Source organism: Diorhabda carinulata, chromosome X (genome assembly GCF_026250575.1).
Source record: "Diorhabda carinulata isolate Delta chromosome X, icDioCari1.1, whole genome shotgun sequence".
NCBI classification, from domain to species: Eukaryota; Metazoa; Arthropoda; class Insecta; order Coleoptera; family Chrysomelidae; genus Diorhabda; species Diorhabda carinulata.
The window spans coordinates 6,122,710-6,144,787 of record NC_079472.1 but is presented as its reverse complement, the minus strand read 5'-3'; the positions used below and the strand labels follow the sequence as shown (position 1 = coordinate 6,144,787).

Below are 22,078 nucleotides of genomic sequence, written 5' to 3'. Positions count from 1 at the left end.
AGTCATGCATAATGTGATACAATATGCAAAATTCCTTATATTCTTTATATTTTTACCTTGCAACAAAAGATCGATTTAAACGTACTACTACAAGAAAAAGTTTAAAAAAAAGCACCTAAAGAAGAGGAAGAAAACGCCGCGATTATAATCAAACTCCAATCGGAAGGGGAAAATTTGGAAAAATCGAAATTGTATCTATGAGATACCCTACGTAACCTATAGTAAAAAATACTTTACGATCAATAGTTTTTAATATACAAAAATTGTCATTGTTTTTCGGCCCTTTCATGCATCACAATTTTATCTTTATTATTTACTTATTTTACAAATACACTAAAAGTAGACTCAATCACGTATTTCCACATAATCATGTTGTGAAAATTAAATAGCTTTCGAAATAACAGTACATCTTTCATAAAATGTTTGTTACCAACAAGAAATATTATTTTTTGTTCATATATAAGTTATTCAATTCGGTTATTCTGTAAATCAACAATACAAAGATTATAAATGTTCCTGTCCAGGCTAATACTACAGTTACTTGTATAGCCGTATCACCGATGACACTTTTACAAAAGAACAGAAGTCAATCTTATCAGTAAATATCATATTTTGAACAATTCTTCACAGTAAATATTTATTTTCATAGACGTACGTAAAAAATGCCAGTTCACCATTCTATTATAAATATTTTATTTTTTGTAAATTCAATTTAAAATATAATATCCACTAAAAATATAATCTACAACTTCCTAAATCTTTTTTACGAATTAAACTCTACTCTACTTCTCTTTCTATGAATCCATCTCCTTCTCATCCTTGATCCCAAATTATTTGCTTTGTGTATTTTTCTTTATTTATTCAATGTTTTGTGTCTTCTATTGATGTTTCTGACTCGATTTTAACTTAACTAATCCAAGCTCTGCGGTGGAAATGCATCCAATATTAGGGCCGTTCAAATCAACCCAATCCTAAATAAAACTTATTACCCCAAATCACAAAACCCGTCCGAATAGTGGTGGTAATTGTCTCCTCCATTTCTATTTTATTTTGTTTTTAATTTAAAATTAAATATATATTAAAATCAATTTTCTCCAAAAAATTTATTTGACAATACTTTCAAAAGCCAAATTTTAATAACATAAGGTACGACCATGAGTTTAAACCATAAATTACCCCACTAAATGTGTTACATTTGTCTTGAGGCGACTGTACTTCTTTACTTAGGTAAGTAACCCTTAGCAACAAAGTATAAACTTTATTAGAAAATTTATAATAGTGGACTGAGTGTCTTCCTTTTTTTTTGGAAATATTTATTTATAGTTATCTATTATTTCATATACAAAATAAAAGTTGTGTAAAATATGTTGCATAAAGCAAGAGAGGATATTTGATATATTTTTCAGATACTATTGGTTAGTAGATAATTTTAGATATCAACATAACAATCCATTTTTTATCGATATATCAAAATGAAATAATATATATCTATGTTAAAAGAAAGACCCTTAAGTTGTTGAGCATTTATGTAATAATTTCATATTAAAAAATCTTATTTTAAATTTGAACTATATAATTTGGAGAGTGTATATATCTCCATTGGGACGGATTTATTTCGTTAGCTCTGGAATATTAAATTCAATCATTAAATACAAATTTTTAACAACTTGACCGAATCATAATTTTGTTGATTTGATTAAGACGTGTCTTTACCAACCAATAAAAATTGATATTGCATTAAATAAAACGCAGTAACGATGGGAAGGTTTGATAATTTTATCATAATGCTAGATAAAATGGGTATTTCGGCCTTTTTATCATGAATCAACAGTGATTAGATTTGGGTAAATAATCAGTTCTAATATTCACACACCACATAATATATATTGTATTTGAATATAATTTTTAGACTATATTCGAGAATAGCTAATTAATTTCTTTTCTGGAGTTCGCTGATCTACTTGAAATGTTTCTAACTTTATTTAATTCACAAAAATTTTAATTTTTCCGTCGATATCTTAAGCCAATAATTGATATTTTTTTTTAATGTGTTCCTCTCTAGTTTTTACATATTTATTACTTTGAAAATATTTATCAATGATCTTTTAATACACCACAATAAAAAATTCTAACAGGGAATCCGAATATACTTCGTCTAAAGACCCTAAAGCAGGGAAAGCTAGGGAATGTTATAATGTCGTAGCGTTAAGTTATGAAACAACTCAAGTCATGTTTTGGCTTCACAACTTGTAGGTTGTGCCTTGGCGGACGCGATAAATCATGGAATATTCACTTTCAGTTTTTCGCCAGTTATAACAAATGTGGTTGTGGACTTTAGGCTCCAGCTTGATAGCATTTTGGACTTTTAGTGCTATTCACATCATTGAAGCTCACCCAACACGATTTCTTGTGGTTTTTTAAGAGCTGTAAGTACAATTATATAATTCGCTAAATTAAAATACTTGCCTGATCTCAAATTTCTTCCAAATTATATACATTTCTATATATTTAAAATGTAAACTAAATCATAAAATTTATCTAACCACGGTTTATAAACTCATTGAGCACATTGAGTGATAATATTATGTTCTAATCTAGTTTGGAGATTTAAATGTCGATTCATGTTTAAATAACATCAGTTCGCTAACTTCTGTTTGCAAAAAAAAATTGTATATAAACTGACTTTCCACATTAGAAATTATGCTGATAGTTGTTTGAATAACGTCATTTTATACATGTTCGATCCGACCCGTTTGTGCAGTATACATTTCCAAAACCAAATATCCCTAAATTTTCCCCCGAAATATAAAATGGCCTTGGTGATAATGAATTGCATGTCACAAGTCGTTTTAAGTTTGCAAAATAACACTTCCTAGTCAGCTGATTGTTAATTTACGTTTTGAAATAGAATGTCTAATTATAACCAGTCGTGTATATTGAAACGAAATGATGAAAATTGAAGTAATTTGTAGTGAAAATGGTGGAAACAAAAAGATTAGTGTTTACCAATATCAGCTGCGAAAATGCCAATAAACTGTCATAACAATGGTTGAAAAAAACTAAAAATTCTTTGTGATCGGAGTGTCCAACACCTCTTAGGTGCGATTTAGTATTAAAAATCGTTTTTACGCATTTGATTTAAAACATGTTCGGGAGTTCATGAATTATTGTTTCTTTGTTTATTTTTGTGTTGGGTAAACACATTCTAATTTTCCAAAATAGTCGTTAACTAGTTGTGCTTAATTGTGTTTATTTAATTAAATGTTATGTTTTTGTTGATAAGGATACCCTACAAATACGATACAGTATCGACTCGGTAGGTTTTTAAGTATATTTATACAAGTTAATTATGGAGTAAGTACTTACGTGATTATGTTTTTTCTAACTTCAGTTTGTTTCAAAATTACCATATTGTCTTTATTTTATTCTACCTTATTTAATTAAGGGTTAACTAATGGCGATTCTAATGTGGACATAAAAAATTATATTACAAAAACCAGTTAATTCGTACTAATTTTGAAAAAATATCTAAAGTACTGTATCTATATTGAATAAGAGATTAAGAAACTGAGATATGTGATTTGAAATAAATAAATTGAACCGTATATTATAGTAAATGTTGTAAGATTGTATCAAAATAAAAATATTTTTGCTGTAATCAATGGCCAGTGACCTAAGTTGAAAATAAGTATAAAAAATAACTGTTTCTTTTAAATCAGTTCAAAATACACATTCTAGATAATTCTTGACAATATGTTCATAATTATTAAATCCTGTTATTGATAACAATCTTATCTACATTCTACCTTGCTATCCATATTCACAAAAATGAGTCATGTACATTTCACATATTCAATAATTTGTATTGATGGTATTCTACCAATTTATAAGTATCAAGTCATTACAAGTTCGAATATTTTGAATGTGAAAAACTTTTTTGTTTGAAAATAACATCTTGAAAATACAATTTCAATTATTGCTCACTAACAGTCCACTAAATGACATTTAATAAGAATGTGAATAAATGAAACAATTATTTCATTGTACTTTAATTATTTATTAAATATATTATTAAAGTTTAGATTAATCTTTGTTTTCATATAAACTTCACAAAATATTGTTAATATGGTTCATTATTTTTCCTATTCTGTTTCCAATTTCTGCTATCCATGTGCAGTCTACTTCAAATTTAGGACATTTTATAAGTTGATATATCTGGAGCCTTTTAAAAACTTTTGGTACCATTTTGATGTCTATATAGGACTACAATCAAAATTTCCATTTCTGTACCAAATATATACTTCTCAATCTGAACTGCACAATCAAAATTCCTTTTATCCACACCAGACCTTTAGATCAACAATAGCTCAGACTCTCCACTATGATTAACTCCAGCATACATCCTTCGCTCTATTGTTCAACTGCTGCCAGATAAAACTGAAAACCAAAAATTTATTTGTAGGTCCAGTATAACTTTTCTTGGCATACTCTACGTTTGTTGGAAAGACAATACATTTAATATTAAATTTTTTTATGCAGCTTTCCAATTTTCCAACTATCCTCCTTCTGTATGTGGACATTCTCACAAGTTGTAGATTGAAATGTTATGCTATTTCTGGTACAATTATGCAATAAATTTTGTTGTTACTGACCAGTAGTCTTGCTTCTATTCTTTAAGGGATTCTTTACACCTTTTTTACCTGATACCTTGACTCAATCACTGTTGTTCAAACTTAAAAAGCCAGAACCTAATCAATTAGTTTAAAATATATGCACACAAAAGTTTCCAGCCTTTATACTTTAAGGTATAATGAGTAGTCCCACTTTAGGAGAAAATCTAATAAACAGAATTGCAGCCGATCTATTAATCCCACTCCTATACTTAAGAAGTCTATAATGTGGGATGGCTTTAATTGCCACAGATTTTCGATTTCTATTTCAAGCTCTCTTATGTGTAGTGCTCTGGAATTCCTTAGTGTTTCACACTTTATGAGAATATAGCGATTTCATCCTCTATCCAATAAAATCTGCACGCCGCATTACCTGCTAGGTCTAGCGTCTTCAGGTGTTTGTTGAGGCGACAGTGCCCCAATAGAACTCCTAGTATTTGTAATTATTTGTAGGCTGTTCTTAGTTAGGTTGATACTTGATACATTCAGCAGATCAACTCTGGATATAGTTTCCCAGAAGAGTCTTTGCCTATCTCAGCCCCTGTAGGTTGTCCCAATATTTGGTTTTGCTCCTATATACATTATTTTCCAATGCTTTCTCCATTGTTCTGTAGCTGATACTACAGAAGGGTTCACATCCCACAAATTGAAAATATGTATTAGTATTTATAATATATACATACTTGTGAAAATAACCATAATTCTTCAGTTCCATTTGGAATAATAAACAAATATTTACATTATTTTTTCACAGTTATTAAACGAAACGATAAACTTCATGTAATCCACTTTTAAACCTTGTCCTGACGTGTTGCATTATTTTCAGTTCAAAATACAATTTGAATACTACTAGTGTTTAACAAGACTAATAATTATAAGAAGGTTAAGTGTCGAATTGTGCAATTGTGTTGAGTCTGTATCCTTATCAGCAAAACATTTTTGTTTGCTTTGTTTTAAATATTGTGAACAATCTTTTCAGGTATGCTTAGAAGATTGTTATTTGCATAAATTTGAGACTCAAGATGCTGCACATATTCCATGTCGATGCCGGTCAAATGATCACATTAGATATGAATCTAGCCCTTGAAACGTAAGTCTTATTTTTATCTCATATTCCAATAAAACAGTGTGATCTCTTTGTACACATAAAATAAAGTGATGTAAATATAGAAAAAATTATTCTTGGGATAATAAATTTGGATGTAAACTTTTTCTTCCAGTTACTACATACTTTTTAATATTTTTTCCTGATACAATATGAATATGTGTAGAGCATGGTTTTCTAGAAAGTTATTGTGATTTATTAACATGTTACTATTGTTATGTGGTAGGGTTTCAACCATTGGTGAATTTAGCAAACTATATAATTTGCCTTTCAGGTGAAGCATGTACTTAGTCTTTCATCAATTGGAACTTGTTCCCCTGCTAGTTATAATATTTTTTCATGTATGTGTCGATTTACATGTACATTTCTACGTGGACGTCTTGGTTTTAACTTTTTGAATGATCTTTGATGCTTTATAAACATGAGATGATTTTGTAAAGTAACATTGGTTGCCTGCTTTTCCTCCAACATTTTTAGATTAGAAACACTGATATAAACTCTGTAGTTATTCACTGATGTCAACTATTCTTTTTATATTTTTATTCCACTTTGGAGGGCACATTATCTCTTATGAAATAAATATCTAATCAAAATGCTTCCAAATAATATTTATTGATAACAACTAAAAGTTGGAAAACACTTGAGCTTACAATTAAAAAAGAATGTATTAATAGATGTCATGAAAATATGATTCATTTTTTAATAATTCTTCTTAGAATAAACTAACACTGGAGAAAAAAATATTTAAGGTAATATCAATATAATATTTAATAAAAGAAAACTAAACTATAAGAAAAGTATATAAATATTTTATTTTATTTTCAATCCAAGCTTTCTCTACCAATTCACTATCTAGTCTGATATATTTATCCTTCAAAAGATTTTTTAAACTTTTTGTGTGATTATTTTCCTGCAAAACAAGTCCAAAATTATTAAGTTGCCTTGAGCTATCAAGTGCTTGAATGTCCTATTGACTGGAGATTCAAACGGTGCTTCAAGAAATCCTTTAAACTTTCTGTCTCATCGGTCCAAGCTGTGGAGTAGTAGGTGACATCTACCAAGTAACTGAGGCAATGTTTGATGACAATTACCCGAAACTACCAAGCAGCTTTATCATCCGCTTGTATTGATATAAATCACAGTTAGTGCTTGTTTTAAGTATTAGTAAGTTATAAGAAGGTTTTTACTAAGTAGAAGGTAGTTAATTCCATTCCTTCCAACAAGTAACTGACGCAATGTTTGATGACAATTACCCGAAACTACCAACCAGCTTTATCATCTGCTTGTATTGATATAAATCACAGTCAGTACTTGCTTTAAGTATTAAGATAGTTTTTACTAAGTAGTAGTTAGTGAATTACATGACATTAACTAAAATTTTTGATTACTTTTTCAGTAGTCTAAGGACATCTTTAGTTATTTCTTTGTTTAATTATTGATTTAGATATTGTTCGTTCAGCCCTTGTGTCACAGCTCTGGTATAATAAACTGAACACCCATCTAACTATAAAAGTAGATTGAATCATTAATTGGTAACTTGGTTTTTTCTCAAAAACAAAATGAAAAATAATTATTTCGTTTATTATCCCACAGCAGAGATTGATTTTTGGTAATACTAGCTTTTAAGCTTTATTATTCAATTGGCATTATCTCCAGTCCAATAGTAACATACTCCATTTGTAGTGAACATGGCTTTGACAGTAAAAAATACATTTTTCAAAACATATCTGTTGTTTAAATATGAGAGTAAGTCCATTAACAATATTTCAAATTCTTGGCCTTGTCGCCTTTTTGCAACGTGTGTAAAAGTTTTTGTTTTAAAAAAGGATTAGTTTCTTTTGCAACAGGCTAATAGATTCATGGTGAACATTATAATTTATATTGACATTTCTTCGAATGGTACTAGGATTATTTCTAAAGTATTTTAGAATAAATTATTCATTTTCGTTGCTCTGATACACAGGATTAATTCTTTGGTGTTTTGATATCATACAAGTTCTATTAAGCAAATAGTTTCTGGATGCTCCTTCAAATCTATACTGGCATTTCTAAAAGTGCTACTAGGATTGTTCTTAAAATAATTTAAAACAAGTTTCTCATTTCTGTTTCTCTTATGCACATGATTAATTTTTAGATGTTTTTATTACCACACAAGTTTTATTAAATGTTAAGTATCGCATGCTCTATTCCATGAAAGGCTTTACTTTAGTTACTAATCATCTACTGTCTGGTGAATAATGTTAATTTAAGTGAAACTTAAGTGATGCACAGGATCATTTTTAGATGTTTTTATTGTCATACAAGTTTCATTAAATGTAAAGTGTCAAATACTCTAATCCATCAAAGGTTTTACTTTAGTTATTAATCATCTAGTGTCTGGTGGATAATTTCAGTTAATTTTAGAGACGCTTTGGTGCATCTACAGTTTATTTTAAAGTCCGTAACTTTCAAACATTAACATAATTTCCATGGAAATTAAGATTGATTTTCATTGCCATCTATTGATTAGACTTTTGCACCTGGTTGTGGAAGTTTTCCAACTTCAAGTTGATTGTACATATTAACACTGTATATATAGAATAAAACAACTAATATTATTTTATGTTTAATATTTTCAAAATTTTTAAATCAAAAGTAAAAACAGTCGGAATGAAAATATATAGTGTGTAGGTAAAAATATCAGACACTACCGGCCAAACGTTTTTGTGGAAGGGGAAGTAAGACACTGCTTTCTGACTTCCCTGTCCAACTTGTTCCTTAACATCTCAATTGGGTTGAGATCAGGCGACTGTGGCGTCCAAATATTATTTTCAGTACATTCTTTCTTCCTTTTCTGCCAATCAGGCGTTGGCCAGGACGTTCCTAAAACTTCGACTCATTACTCCATAAAACTCGCTCCTACTCTTCATGCGCTCAATTTTTATGTTTTTTAGCCCACTGCAATCTCCTAATCTTTCTTCACTACCATCCTTCCAAAAAGGCCAGAACTCAATCTCTCTTTTACTGTAAAGATACTCAAAGACAGATCCTTGGATTCATTGATTTGATCTGCTATCTTTGGGCCCGTGTGTTGTCGATCACGTTTACTGATCTTCAGCGTATGTGGTTTTTCAAGGTCGCCCTGAACGTTGTAGTCCTCGGTATGTCGAGGTATTTTTAATTTAGCGGCAATGGTACTTTTTTGGTTTTACCCATTTTAAAACTTAAAAGTCTGAAATAGCGAGAACGAAAACAATTTATATACGAATCTCACAAAAAGATGCCTTGGTCCAAAAACTATAAATCACAACACGTTCTTTCGACTGAGAGGTGTAACTAGGCCTAAACTACAATCATAACACCAAACAAATAATTCAATGCTAAAGAATAATAATCAAATCAGACGGTACTTGCAAGTTTTAACTTGTCGCACTGTCCTACAAAATATAAATACGCGCTCATGTAAGTAAACAAATAACGGACACTATTATTTTGGGTTTGTAAGACACCGTTTCGACCTTCGCTTGACAATATGAAAGATATTTAATTTTTATAAACCAGGGGCAATCTATCCTGTATTAAAGAGAACTATAACGTTTCTTATTGAAAATTTGTGGAGCTTAGAAATTTTATTTTGGAAAATTGATTAAGAGACACACAATAATTATAAGCAATCGGATGTTTAAAATGACCATTACTGGCATCAATTTAACGTCTTTTTTAGTTGATCATTACACCTTTCAAAACATTGAAAATTTGAAATTATTTCTAGTTGTGTTATTGTAAATTTATACACCCCATCTTGTACGTAACCCCACATGAAAATCAATTTCACTCACTTCCGTATATCACGTTCAGCTGGCCGGATCCCTATTTCCTATTCTATTCTGAAACACGCAATCCAGCTAGTTTTAATTTACTCTTCAAGTTGGGTTGAACATTAACCGTCTTGATAAAAGTGAATGAGGGTAACTCATATTTTCTACTATTACCCTTTACATTTTGAGTTTGAAGTATGGAACGACTCTCGTAAAGATTATTAAATTGTTGTTAGCTTTTTCGGTATGCCGAATTTATCAATAGGTCAATTGGGTCGCGATCTTTTTTATATAAAAACCAAGCACAACACAAGAGGGTAAACCTTACTACAATCGAGTAGTTTGAATGGTACCTGCCGCGTGGATATCAATCTTGAACTTCTGTAGGTTGTAGTTTTCAGGAAAGACGTGCCTTGTTAACTGGATTCTACAGGCTTGTAATTCTCCAAAGAAAAGAGTCCCTGTATGCGAACTTGGTGTTCATTAGCCATGTATGCCTGTCGAGTAAGTCTTGTAAAAACTGCTCTAGATGGGACTATGCTGGACAGCTCGGAATAGCATCTACCGTGGTAGTATCGGTAAAACTGAATCAGGTCAGCGACCTTTCTTCTATTTTCTAAGCTGATGCAAGTTTCTGGTAATATATAAGTCGAATTGGTCTCTTCTGTATTGAGTCGAGCATCCTCAGGGTATGGAATCTGGGTCTTGTAACGGATTAGAAGCTGTTGTAGAGTATACGAGGTCTGGCTATTCCATAACGAAACTGGTTACGAAAAAGAGCTTTATTATAAAAATTATTCTGCATTCGACTGCTGCCCTTCAATATATTTCCCTCCCCTCGCCACACACCTTTCCATACGTTTTTTCCATTGATCGAAGCAGTGCTTGAAGTCTTCTTTGGTGAGTGCCTTTAGGAGCTCTGCCGTTTTTTGCTTTATCGCTTCCTACGCCTCAAAACGAATCCCTTTCAATGCAGATCATCTAACCTTTCAAAGAAATCTGAGCAGACCCGTTGACGCAGAAAACTTTTGGTCAGGAGTCAGTTTTTTTGGCACCAACATCGCACAGACTTTTGTCATGTGCAATTCCTCGTGTAAAATTTTTCTGACCGTTTCTTTATAGGCATTTACAGCCTCAGCAATCATCCGGATGCTTAAGATATCCCAACCCACTCACTAGTTTTAATTTGAGATTGAAATAAGGTACATTCCAATTTTCCACTTAAAATGGCCGGGACGGAGGCCGCTCTGGTTAATTTGGCCTAAATCCGCAAGTTCGCTAAATCCGGCACTGTCTTTGAAGGTTATATTGAGAAATCAATTAATAACAAACATAATTTCGCAAATAAAATTCTTGAGCTAAACACTGCTGCAGATCTTATTAATAATAAAAAAATAACACGGGTCAATGTAAAATTTTACTTTGTAACAAGATATAGAAATAAATTTCTCCAATTTCTTACTTCTTACACCTGTTTTTGTTGATAAATAGTCTTGATTTTTGGTCTCTTTTGATTGAAAATTAATTAAGTAAGACTCTTTTATATGTTTTTCTACTTCTATACTTCAATTAATTTCCTAAATTTGTACTACTACTGCTTTAATGACATTCATTAAGGTACAAGTTTATAACCAATTGAAAGATGAAAGAGCAGCATTAGATAATATTTGGAAAACATCACCTATTGCCATAACCACAAGACGTCTTTAAAATTTAATAATCTTGACAAATTGTAGTAAAAATTTAGCAATTCAAATCAAAATTTGCGCTTTTTAAAAGAAAAATCGAGAATTTAACTGCACCAAATATTAGACACCAAGCCACAAGAACCGCAAATAATGTACTGCCAGTATAATCAGCAAAAATGTACGAAGAATTTGCCTCTTTAGAAAATAAAGTGGTTGTTTTTCATTATTGTGATTGGTCGTAGAAAATATAGTATATGCAACTCGCATTTAATGACACTCGAATTCATTTAGCCATCCATATTTTATTGCTAAATCATCTTAATTGTAGGTCTCTTTTGATTGAATATTCTGTAGTTTTAAAAAATAGGTAAAAAATTGACGTTTCAATCTAAATGACTTTGACCACTTGCATTATTAATCAATAGATCATCTACAACATTAATATCAAAATGAGAGACCCAAACATCTCTTCAGATTGTAGCCTTTGACATGACTAGTTTACAACAACACTCACAATTACACTATCTGACGCAGTAATGTAAACAGTGTATTCAGTATGAATATCACCAACGGTTCCAGAAATTTCAACTTGGTAAGCTTGATTCAACCTATTTTTGGAACGGGACGAAATATTGTTGGTTCAACAACAGGGAACTCGTGGATGTTTTGTTTCTAGATCATAGACAAGAAAGAATAAAAATGTAATAATTATTCCTACTGCCTAGTAGCAACGTTTCAATCTTAAATTTCTCATTAAATTGAAAAAAACAGACATATGGGGCCAATTCCAGCTGGTGCGCGTGTTTTTGAGTGGTGTAGCGCTTTAGTCACAGTACTGAAGATGAACAGCGCCCAGGTCGCCCTGTGACTGTTTCAACTCCGAAAACATTGAACAAAATCAACCAAATTGTGCGTGCAGATTGTCGAAAGAGCATTCAGATGACTGCGATGTTGGTGCCAAAAAATCTGACTTCTGACCAAAAGCTCTTGCGTCAACAGGCATGCTTGGATTTCCTTGAAAAGTTAGGAAAATATCTGCTTTGAAAGGGATCCGATTTGAGTCGATGGAACCGGTGAATCAAAAAACGGCAGAGCCCTTGAAGGCACCATGATGACGAAATAGATTCGATCACAAGAGAAATCCGAACCATCTATTGTAACTTTTTACAATTTCAACCAAATTTGGAATTGAGGAGGTAGATAGGAAAGCAGCAATCTAGATGCTGGCCCATTGTAGTATTATATTCTTTGCTTAATACGGCAGCAATTAATATGAATATTATTTTTTGTGTAAATAATGGAAACATAGATTTGTGATAGCGCGACTACTCAAGTGTTAAGGGTGGTATCTCGGAAAATGGTGGGCTGAGGCAATTTTGTTATGGGAAAGACTTAATTTCATACGAGCAATCACCTCCTGAATTTTGTGGCATGAGCTTTTATGCATGAACGAACTACAATATATTTCATAATAACGTTATAGTACGGGAGCCCATGGTGCTAAATGGGGATTTACTCGAGCGTCATAGAGACTTATTGAGTTGCGAAGCTTAGATAATAAAATGAAAAAAATGTTATATCTGTGTGGGGATGCAGCTACAGATTTTGTACGTACCATGATGTAAAGACTACAAGGTGTGTTCTTCCCGAGGGCTCATTTTCGACTCGTTCTGCGCATCTCTCAAGAGCCAATGAGAATTCGCTCCCAAATTGGCGCGTCGTTTTGGGAGCGAATTCTCATTGGCAGCTTTCCAGTTGGTGCGCTATAGCACACTTTGTAGTCTTTACATCACGGTACGTACGTTAATCTGATCGTTTGCATGATGGGGGTGGCCATTGATATATTGATCATCATCAATAGAATTACCTCCCTCTTCTCACTCGATTTCATCTTCAGATTTTGTTTCTGTAACAAGAAATCATTAAACTATTTAACAATATTAATTTTAGGAATGTTTTCGAGATTATCGAATTATCGGAAAACCGGTTTGCTTAAACGTTATCGATGAAATTTTGTTACTGCTATTAGTGGAAATTGTCAGATTATATATTTTTCGTCATCCTTGAATTATTCCCTTAAAAATAAATAACAAAAAATTCAACCACGCTCGAAATGACGTTTTTTCCAACTGTGTCGTCCTCCCCTTTCTTTACGTCGTTTCCAAATTATCAGATTAGTGGAATATACACTTTTTAGGATGTAATTAGCTCACCCTACCTTAATCTGACGCGCTCGGGGATTTCTGATAATCATTTTTTTTTTACTAATCTGATCCTTTATTCTTAACGTGCGGTCATATATATATGGAACTCATATTCGGTGTAAGTACGAGGCATATTTTTTAAGTAAGTACCGTTTTGAAATTAAAAAAAGAAGTGCAAAGATATCCCAATAATGTTATTTTTCACGAAACCCTGTACCTTAATCTATTTTTCTACATAATTTCCGTGAATATTGAGGCACTTGTCATAACGTGGCACCAGTTTTTGAATACCCTCCTCATAAAATTCTGCCACCTGACTTGTTAACCACTGTGTCACAGCTGTTTTGACTTCGTTATCGTCTTGAAGAAGCTGACCGCCCAGGTGTTTCTTCAAGTGCAGGAACAAATGGTAGTCGCTTGGCGCCAGATCAGGGCTGTAGGGAGGATGATCTACAGTTTCTCATTGAAAATATTTGTTGAGATCTTTGCTCCGATTAGCCACATGCAGCAAAACGATACCCTTACTCAACTTGACACATCTTTTGTTCTGGATTGCACGACACAGATTGTTCAATGTCTCACAATAAGACGCTACATTGATTGTCTCATTACGAGACCGAAACTCCACTAGCAATACTCCTTTTCTGTTCCAAAAAACTGTGCACATGATTTTCCGGGCAGAAATTGTGAGCTTAAACTTCACTTTTTTGAGTGATGATGAATGTCGCCATTCCATGGATTGTTGTTGCTTCTTCACGATTGTCGAAAGCATCTTAAACACTCAGTAAACAACGTACACAATGAAGAATCAGACTGTAATGGCGTCAGTGCGTAGACAAGAGATGTAGGTAAAGAGCGCGCACGTGCGGAACGGCGACCTTGGAGTTGCGGCGGCGGAATCGCAAAACGGTACTTACTTAAAAAATATGCCTCGTACTTAACCAGGTACAAGGTATCCCCTTGTATATTAATCTGCCACGATTTAGTAAATCCCGAAATTCCCGCTTGGGCTTCCCTATTATTAATAAAAAATCTGAAATATTTTCGAATAATAATTTCAAATATTTCAAACCATCTGGTACATTGAATACCTGTTTATCTACGATTATACCGATACAACAGGAAATAACCAACAACGTTATTAATCTCAAGCTCTCCGTTTGTATCGATGCTCTTTAAATTTCAGCATATGCGGATCTCAAGGTTATAAAATTAGACTTGAACTAATGACGAAATCCACAACTACACGTGCCAACTTTTTCCTACGCAATTTTATAAATTTTATTTATAGGTTTTTAAACATTTCTCGTCTTTATTTTTTCGCAGTATGGAAAGAGTAACGTACTTTATATATTTTTTATAACCGGTAAAGTTTTGAAGGATTTTATGGTTCGTTGTACATTATCTTGTTTGTGTTTTTATTTTATACCGTCTCAGTTGAAATGATAATGAACGTTTATTACCATTTCGTTCGCTATACAAATCAAAATCATTTGTTATATAAAAAATAATGAAAACAGAAGTGGGTTTAATCCACCACTTAAGCTGAATACACACGGGTCAATTCCAAAGAAACTCATTTCTGACGCAAATCACTAACCAGTTTGCAATGAGTAACAACCTCTGTATTTGAATGGGGAACTACAGACGAGGCAACTGGTTGCCAACCAGTCGGCAACGCATTGGCAACCGGTTCAAAGAAACTCGACCTGTTTCGCTGGCAACTTGAATCATCCGCTTCTCAAAGGGATAATTGAATTTTTTGACGTAATTAATATATTGAAAAATCCGTTCGAGTCCAAATTAATAACAAAAGATCCCAAATTAATTGTTGCAATTTCATCAATCTAATTTTTTTTTCAATTTTTCTATATAAAATGTCTCCGGATATGAGTGATATGACAGTGCTGAACTTTTAAACACACCTCGTATCTCATGTTGAAAAAAATTGTACTTTATCTACTCACGCATAACGTTATCCAATATTTAATTAGAATTTTTCATTCTTCAATTGTCGATGGACGAACTATAACTATGTTAATAGTGTTGATAACCTAGACCTTGTAATCTTTTTTTTTGGAACATTGTTCCGGCTTTGTGATTTGTCAATAGTTTCTGTCCCATTCCTATATTTAAACGATTACGAAATTTTCTTTTTTGGTTTTTTTGGTTTGATCATAAACATAAACCTGAGTTAATTGAAATAGTATTAATTTAATATAAAATTATTTATTTAAATTCATATCGATTAATTGAATTCATATACCTTGAAAAAACACTATACTTTCAAATTTCAGTAATTTCGATATACGTGATATTTCAACATAATTTTTGCTCGCAGAATTCAAAAGAACATCCATATTTCGTCTATCCAATCTTTTTTTTGATCAGCATTAAGCAGTAGTGGTACCTTGCTGATAACATCATCCATATAACCACTTTCATGTGACAGAGCCCATCAAGCATAATATTTACGTAACTTTACCTTGGTTTCTTTGTTAGTTTTTTTTCGTAAAACATTAGATAATTAACACTTATTTATCTATGATATCCCAACCTCCTAAATTGTCTAATTAATTGATGTCATATTATTTGAAAATATTCCATTATTTCATTCGAGGGTTGCTTCTTAAATTTTGAGATAAAAAAAAATAAATATTTATAACTATTATATATTTTCATGACCCGATATACTTCGTACTGCCTCAGTCGATAAAAAAAAGAACTAAATTCTTATATAATATAAACTTAAAACAAATAAAAGAAATCCTTTTTTCATTAAAACAAATAAAAAAAAAAGCTCGGTATGAATAAAGTTTTATTATTATTTTCTATTAATTACACATGATATTGCTTACTTACAAATCAGAGTTTTCCTTAAATACTGGCTATTTATATGATTTCAATTTAATATTGACAGACACACGCAGTTATGATACATTCTATTAATCAATTAAAAGCTTTCTGGTAAACTATATTTTTTTTGTTTTGTTTTGTGGTGCGTAAATAAACAAAGATGCGCGAACACGTGACGTATATATGTCCATGCGCGAAACAGGAAAACTCCAAGTTAATTTTGTAAACTTCCAACGACTGGCCTTGCGATTTATTTATGGTCTTCACAAAGGCCAGACGAACCGGAAATCGTAACCTTTTGAAATCGAATGGTAAACCTGTTGGAATCATAGGTATAAGCGGGATCAAGATATTCATCACCTTTTTCACAGCCAGCCTTATTCCATTGCATTTCCAGTGAATTTAAAAACTCCGTGGGATAGTTGACCACTTTATCCTGGTTCATAATTGTGCCGACTGATTTAAAGGATAAAAATTGCCCTGGTTGGCTGGTTCTTGAACTGTTACTCTATATCTGGGAAAACACGCTGATAAGCTCCTCTTTTGAGTTTATGATGGGACAGAAATCTGTAGTGAATCCGGTCGATGTGTCCACTGCGACTTTGTTATTTCCAATGTGTAACAACTATTTCGCAAACACATTTGCAGTTTCATCTTGGTGCAAAAATACTCGCAAGTTAGCAGTAAAGTATCACTATTACAAAAGATCAACAAAAAATAGCATATATCCTGAAACGTCACTATCACAAAGGATCACTGAAGTAAAGAAAGATCTCGCTCACGTAGCGGTAATCATCACTCACAAAGATAGAAGGATGCACTCTTTGACTGAGGTATTGATCGACATGTTAGTTGGTTGTCAAATGTCAAATATTATGGTTGCGTTAAGACATTTAAGGACAAGGAAAACCACAATATATTTCATTTAATTCCGAGCATTTTCATATTTATTAATCTTTTAAATCTTCTCATAATTCAAGACCAAAAGTAGCCAAATCGGTCCAGCCGTTGTCAAGTTATAACGAGACTAACGAACAGCAATTCATTGGTATATATAGATTGGATATGGCTTTATAGTTTTTTTAAATATTTTTTCATTGAGATCAATACACTTTTAGATGCGTTTGCATCAAATGTCGAAGCATTTTTTCCATTTCGATTGAGGTACCTCCCAAACATGTGATTTGAACGCATAAACCGCTTCTTCAGGTGGAACTAATGCCCAAGTATACTTCAATTTCACGGTATGTCACAAGATGATCTTCAATATCAGTTTACACAGAATCGATATTTTCTGGTCAATTTTGGACGACGTTCACGAAATTCATCCTGTAGCGAAGCGCGACCATGATTGAATTCGGAGACCAGCGAAACGCGGTGGCTCAAGATGGTGCTTCATCACCAAACAAAAGTTGAATCGAGTTGATCGATACACTGATGTTGGTTTAATCTAAGTAAAAAATTATAGAAAATTATCGCATGAAAATGTTCGCGATTTAATTAAATTTTTTTAACTAGGATTTTTTGACTAAGATTAATATTTCAAGTATCTGTAAACAACTCAAATGGCACTCGTAAGAGTAATACGTTCTGAGTAAGTTCACCATTAAAAATGTCATACTTTATGATGGCAATATCAAATTTGACATATTGACATCATTGTTGCCATATCTCAAAACATAAGTAGGAATTCTCGTAGAATTGTAACCTTGTTCTTATTCGGTCTCTCAGTTTTTTTTTAAACGAGTCAATATTTATCATTGAAATTATTAAATTTTGTACTGGAAATGTCATGGCGTTATCCTGGATTTTTTTAAAAACCTGTAGAACCCTGACCATTCAAGGCAGTGTTTATGTGTGTACATAAAAGTAAAACAACCAACATTTGCAAAACGCTTTAAATCAAATTGGAGAAGACAAAAAATATAGTAAAAACTAAAAAGATAATCATCATTTCTAAAATATCAATTTTTGGAGTCAGTTTTTCGTCTCTCGTACTGTCTTCTTAAATTTATCATGAATCAGTTACACGTTTGGTGACATAACTTGCAATTTGCGACGTATATTCAGACGATTTTATAATTTTATTATCTGGTAACACAAAACAAACGTCTGACCTGCTAACCTTACAATATTTAAATCTTTTTTGAATGAAATCTTCACGATAACCCAATTTCAGTTTGCATATCTAACGATTTATTTTTAATATTTGGGTTATTAGTATATAGGTGATTGATTAAATATGGTTTTGTCTAGTAAACCGTATGCCCCAAAAACCATAAACTGTAAATATGAGCGAATAATAAAATGAGAAACATTAAGAGTTGAAATAGATAACTAGCGTTTCATTAATGGAGAAATTAGAATTTGTACATCCTAGAAATCGATCTTTAAATTTAAGAATTTTTACTTTTGGGCAATCTTATAATTTAGTGTCTTATGTGAAACAAAAATGTGGTGTCTAGTATGCATCACGACGCCAGTATAAGCGAGAAAACACAATGTGTGGCGACAAAAAATCCGTACATTTTAGACCAATGTCCCAAGTATAAATACCACGTCTCTGTTGAAAGTTTGGTTTCAAGTATCGAAAATTTAAAAGAAAATGAATGACGTATAATAATTGCCAAATTTCATAAACAAAATCAAGATAAGAAGAAATCGTTCATCACTTTGTAAGAATGGGAATAGCCAAACAATTTACGATATCTGTCGCCATGTTAAGACATGTATTTCGACTGGAAGAAAGTCGGAATCAGGCGGAAAAGCGAAAAAATTCCAAAAACGAAGAGAGAGGCTTTGGTTAAAGCGGCTCATGGAAAACTGGGAGGAAGTTTACAAAAATGGGGCCGCAAATTCAAAATCGATAAGAAATATGTAAGCAACATTCTAAAAGATTAGTATGAAGTTAAAAAATTGGTACTCAAATATTCTGAAGAGCCTCTAATAGATCAAAAATCAAAACTTAGTCTCGGCGACTAAAGGTTGGAAATAACTATGAACGACGAGTTATATTTTTCTTTTTATGGGAGCGAAACAGTGAATAATAAGTCACAAAAAGTTCAGAATATTGGTAACCGCCAAAATACACGAAAAAGAGTGTGTTAGATCTACGATAATGGACCCAGTCGTACATGGCCTGACTTACAGATGGCGGTAGTTGCTTGAAAGATACCATTGTATTAGAAGGTACCCAATCTATACAGCATATGTTTCAAGTTTGAAGACGCAACGTTGTTTAGTATTTGTTTGGCAGCCTTCAAAATTGATCATCGTTATGTGATACAATACTTTTATTTGAAAGGTCTTAGCAAAATTATTCTTCTACTCCTTCGTTATCAACAGTTTAATCTTGGGTAGCAGAGTTTAAACGATGCCGTGCGAAGACCAGCATCGCAGTAGTCGACCAAATGAGGTGACGACCACAGAAATGTTGAAGAAAATCCACAAAGCGGTACTGCGATACATTTAAAAAAGTGCAGTATATTAACTGAAAATTTGGACATGAGAAAGCTATGCGCCAGATGGGTGCCGCGATTGCTCGAAATGAAAAAAAAACAGCGTTGTGAAGATGTTTTCATCGAATGTTTGGCAAGTTTTCACAAAAATAAAACACACATCCGTTATTTCAACTACATGAACCACATTTAGCCCCCTCGGATTATTTTCTGTTTCCAGACTAAAAAAAATGGCTCGGTGATCGAAGATTTTCCAACAATGAAGAGATGATGTCGGCAGTTAATGGCTAGTTTGAGTAGCTGGACTTTTCTTATTATAAAAAGGGTACCAAACTTATTGAACATCGCTGGAAAAGGTGTATGGAGCTAAAATAACGTTGAAAATAAATATATTTTTTCCAAAATTTCTGTGGTTCTTTGTTGAGCCAGGTACTTCTGGGAATACCCTAATAGATTAATGGATTTCATAAAGAGAAAACATCGTGGATGAAATTTAAAACGAAACGTATATTCTGAAGGTTGGGAATCAACTACACATGAAGAATTCAAAAAGTGAATTTTGAGGAAGCAAAAATCAAGGCACTCTTTGTATCAGTTAACTAGATGATTAACAGATCCTGATGGTTCCCAACGCAAGAGGCTGTATCTCTAGCTAAGCTACATTCGAGCAATGTTGCCTAAATTTAAATAGGAAATTATTAAGTCAGAACATGGGGTTATAGGGGATATGTTCCTAGGTGACAAACTAAAAAACAAATATATAAGAAAATCAATTGAAGTTCATGGCCCAATTGATTAATTACTTATTATATTCAAGAGTTAGGCAATGGTTTAAAGAATTTTGTAATTTTCTCTTGCTTGGCAGTTTTTCAAAACTCCTTCAACTCATCAACTCAGACTGGCAACATGAGCAAAAATTAGACTTCGTTCTATAGACGGATTAATTTCCATAATTTCCATTTGCCATTCTTAAACCTTCACTAAGATTTTCCAAATGAAATGTCACGTTTCCAGTGCTTGTTGAAGCCTCTTCTTCAATTGGCTGTGACTTTAACATTTCCTCTAAGTCGGTTTCAGTGAAATCTTCATCTTGCGATTCAAGCAACTCCTGAATGTCACTTGATTCCATCTGTTTGAACCTATATTGTCCTATTCCATTCCCAATTTCAGTTATGTATGCAGTCAAAGTTTGAATTTGCTTCGTTCATCTTCTTCATCATCATTTCCTCAGTAAGAGCAGGCAGCTCTTCCAGCATAGTTCTTATGAGATTCATTTCACTTTTTTATTAGTCCATTTGACGACGAAGATTATTATTGGGATGGATACCTATTGGAATACTTGTTATTAATATGTATGAATTGATTAGATCCGCGAATATAGGAATTGCTCAGGCACCCTGATATTAATGACGTCTTTGTTGTTTGAGCTTTCACTTCATTATTTACATTTCTATTACTTGTTATGTTCGCTCCTAGATATTTGAATTACATCTCTTGTTCTACACTCCGATCGTATATTGCGAGTTTACATCTTCTCGGTTTTTTGGATACTGCAAAAGATTTGGTTTCCTTTAGGGATATTTGCATGGTAAAATCTTTCGCTATTTGTTCAAACCCATTCAGTAACCTTTGTAAGTTATCTTCGTCTGATGTTATCTAGTATCTTTGAGGAACAGCAGGGATTCAGAATGAAATGGTCTGCTATAGATGCTATTTTTGTGACCCGACAAATGACGGAAAAGGCTATAGAGTTCAATAAGACCCTGTATCTTTGTACATAATTGTAAAGTTCAAAGCTGTAAATAACTTTTTCGATATCTCGTTTAATAACATTTATAACGGTTAAAGTGACCCGTATTTCTTTCTTTAGGAAATACACCAAGCATTTATTTATAGATTCGCGTTTTCTATTTTCAGTATGCACTAATGATCGATATAGTACAAAAAACAAAAATGTGTTTACAAAATAATACGCCCCACCGACCAGTTTATAAATTGAGATGCGTAAATATATTCCGACTGTTTATAATGTTTCTTGCTAATTTGATAGCTAACAGTGATGTGACCAGACTAATTCGGAGTCTGCTCCCTTCAATGTTGACATTAAGGATTCATAAATTTCGACGTCTTCTATTCATAATTTCTATAATATATCGAACAGAACCATTCGTTTTTTCAATTTTCAGGTTACTTACCAAGTTTTTCTGAAAGGTTTCCGTCCTAACAAAGAAACAACACATTTTTATTTTTCAAGTTTATACACTTGGTCCAGCGATGGTCTAATCTTTTCAACCCTTCCA

At 32.5% G+C, this 22,078-nt stretch overlaps 1 protein-coding gene across 6 annotated transcripts in view; it reads left to right on the top strand.

The window, feature by feature from the left end:
• Positions 1 to 2,800: 2,800 nt before the first annotated feature.
• The window catches only part of LOC130902158 (RB1-inducible coiled-coil protein 1), a 62,127-nt gene continuing 42,849 nt past the window's right edge, over positions 2,801 to 22,078 (top strand). For 3 of the 6 annotated variants that reach the window (XM_057814038.1, XM_057814035.1, XM_057814034.1), the window contains exons 1-2: positions 2,814 to 3,099; positions 5,650 to 5,760. In XM_057814038.1, the coding sequence (XP_057670021.1) occupies positions 5,693 to 5,760 (68 nt within the window). In that variant the 5' untranslated portion in view covers positions 2,814 to 3,099; positions 5,650 to 5,692. Of the gene's footprint in view, positions 3,355 to 5,649; positions 5,761 to 22,078 lie in introns of all 6 variants that reach the window. The other 3 variants (XM_057814033.1, XM_057814036.1, XM_057814032.1) reach the window with 3 other exon arrangements.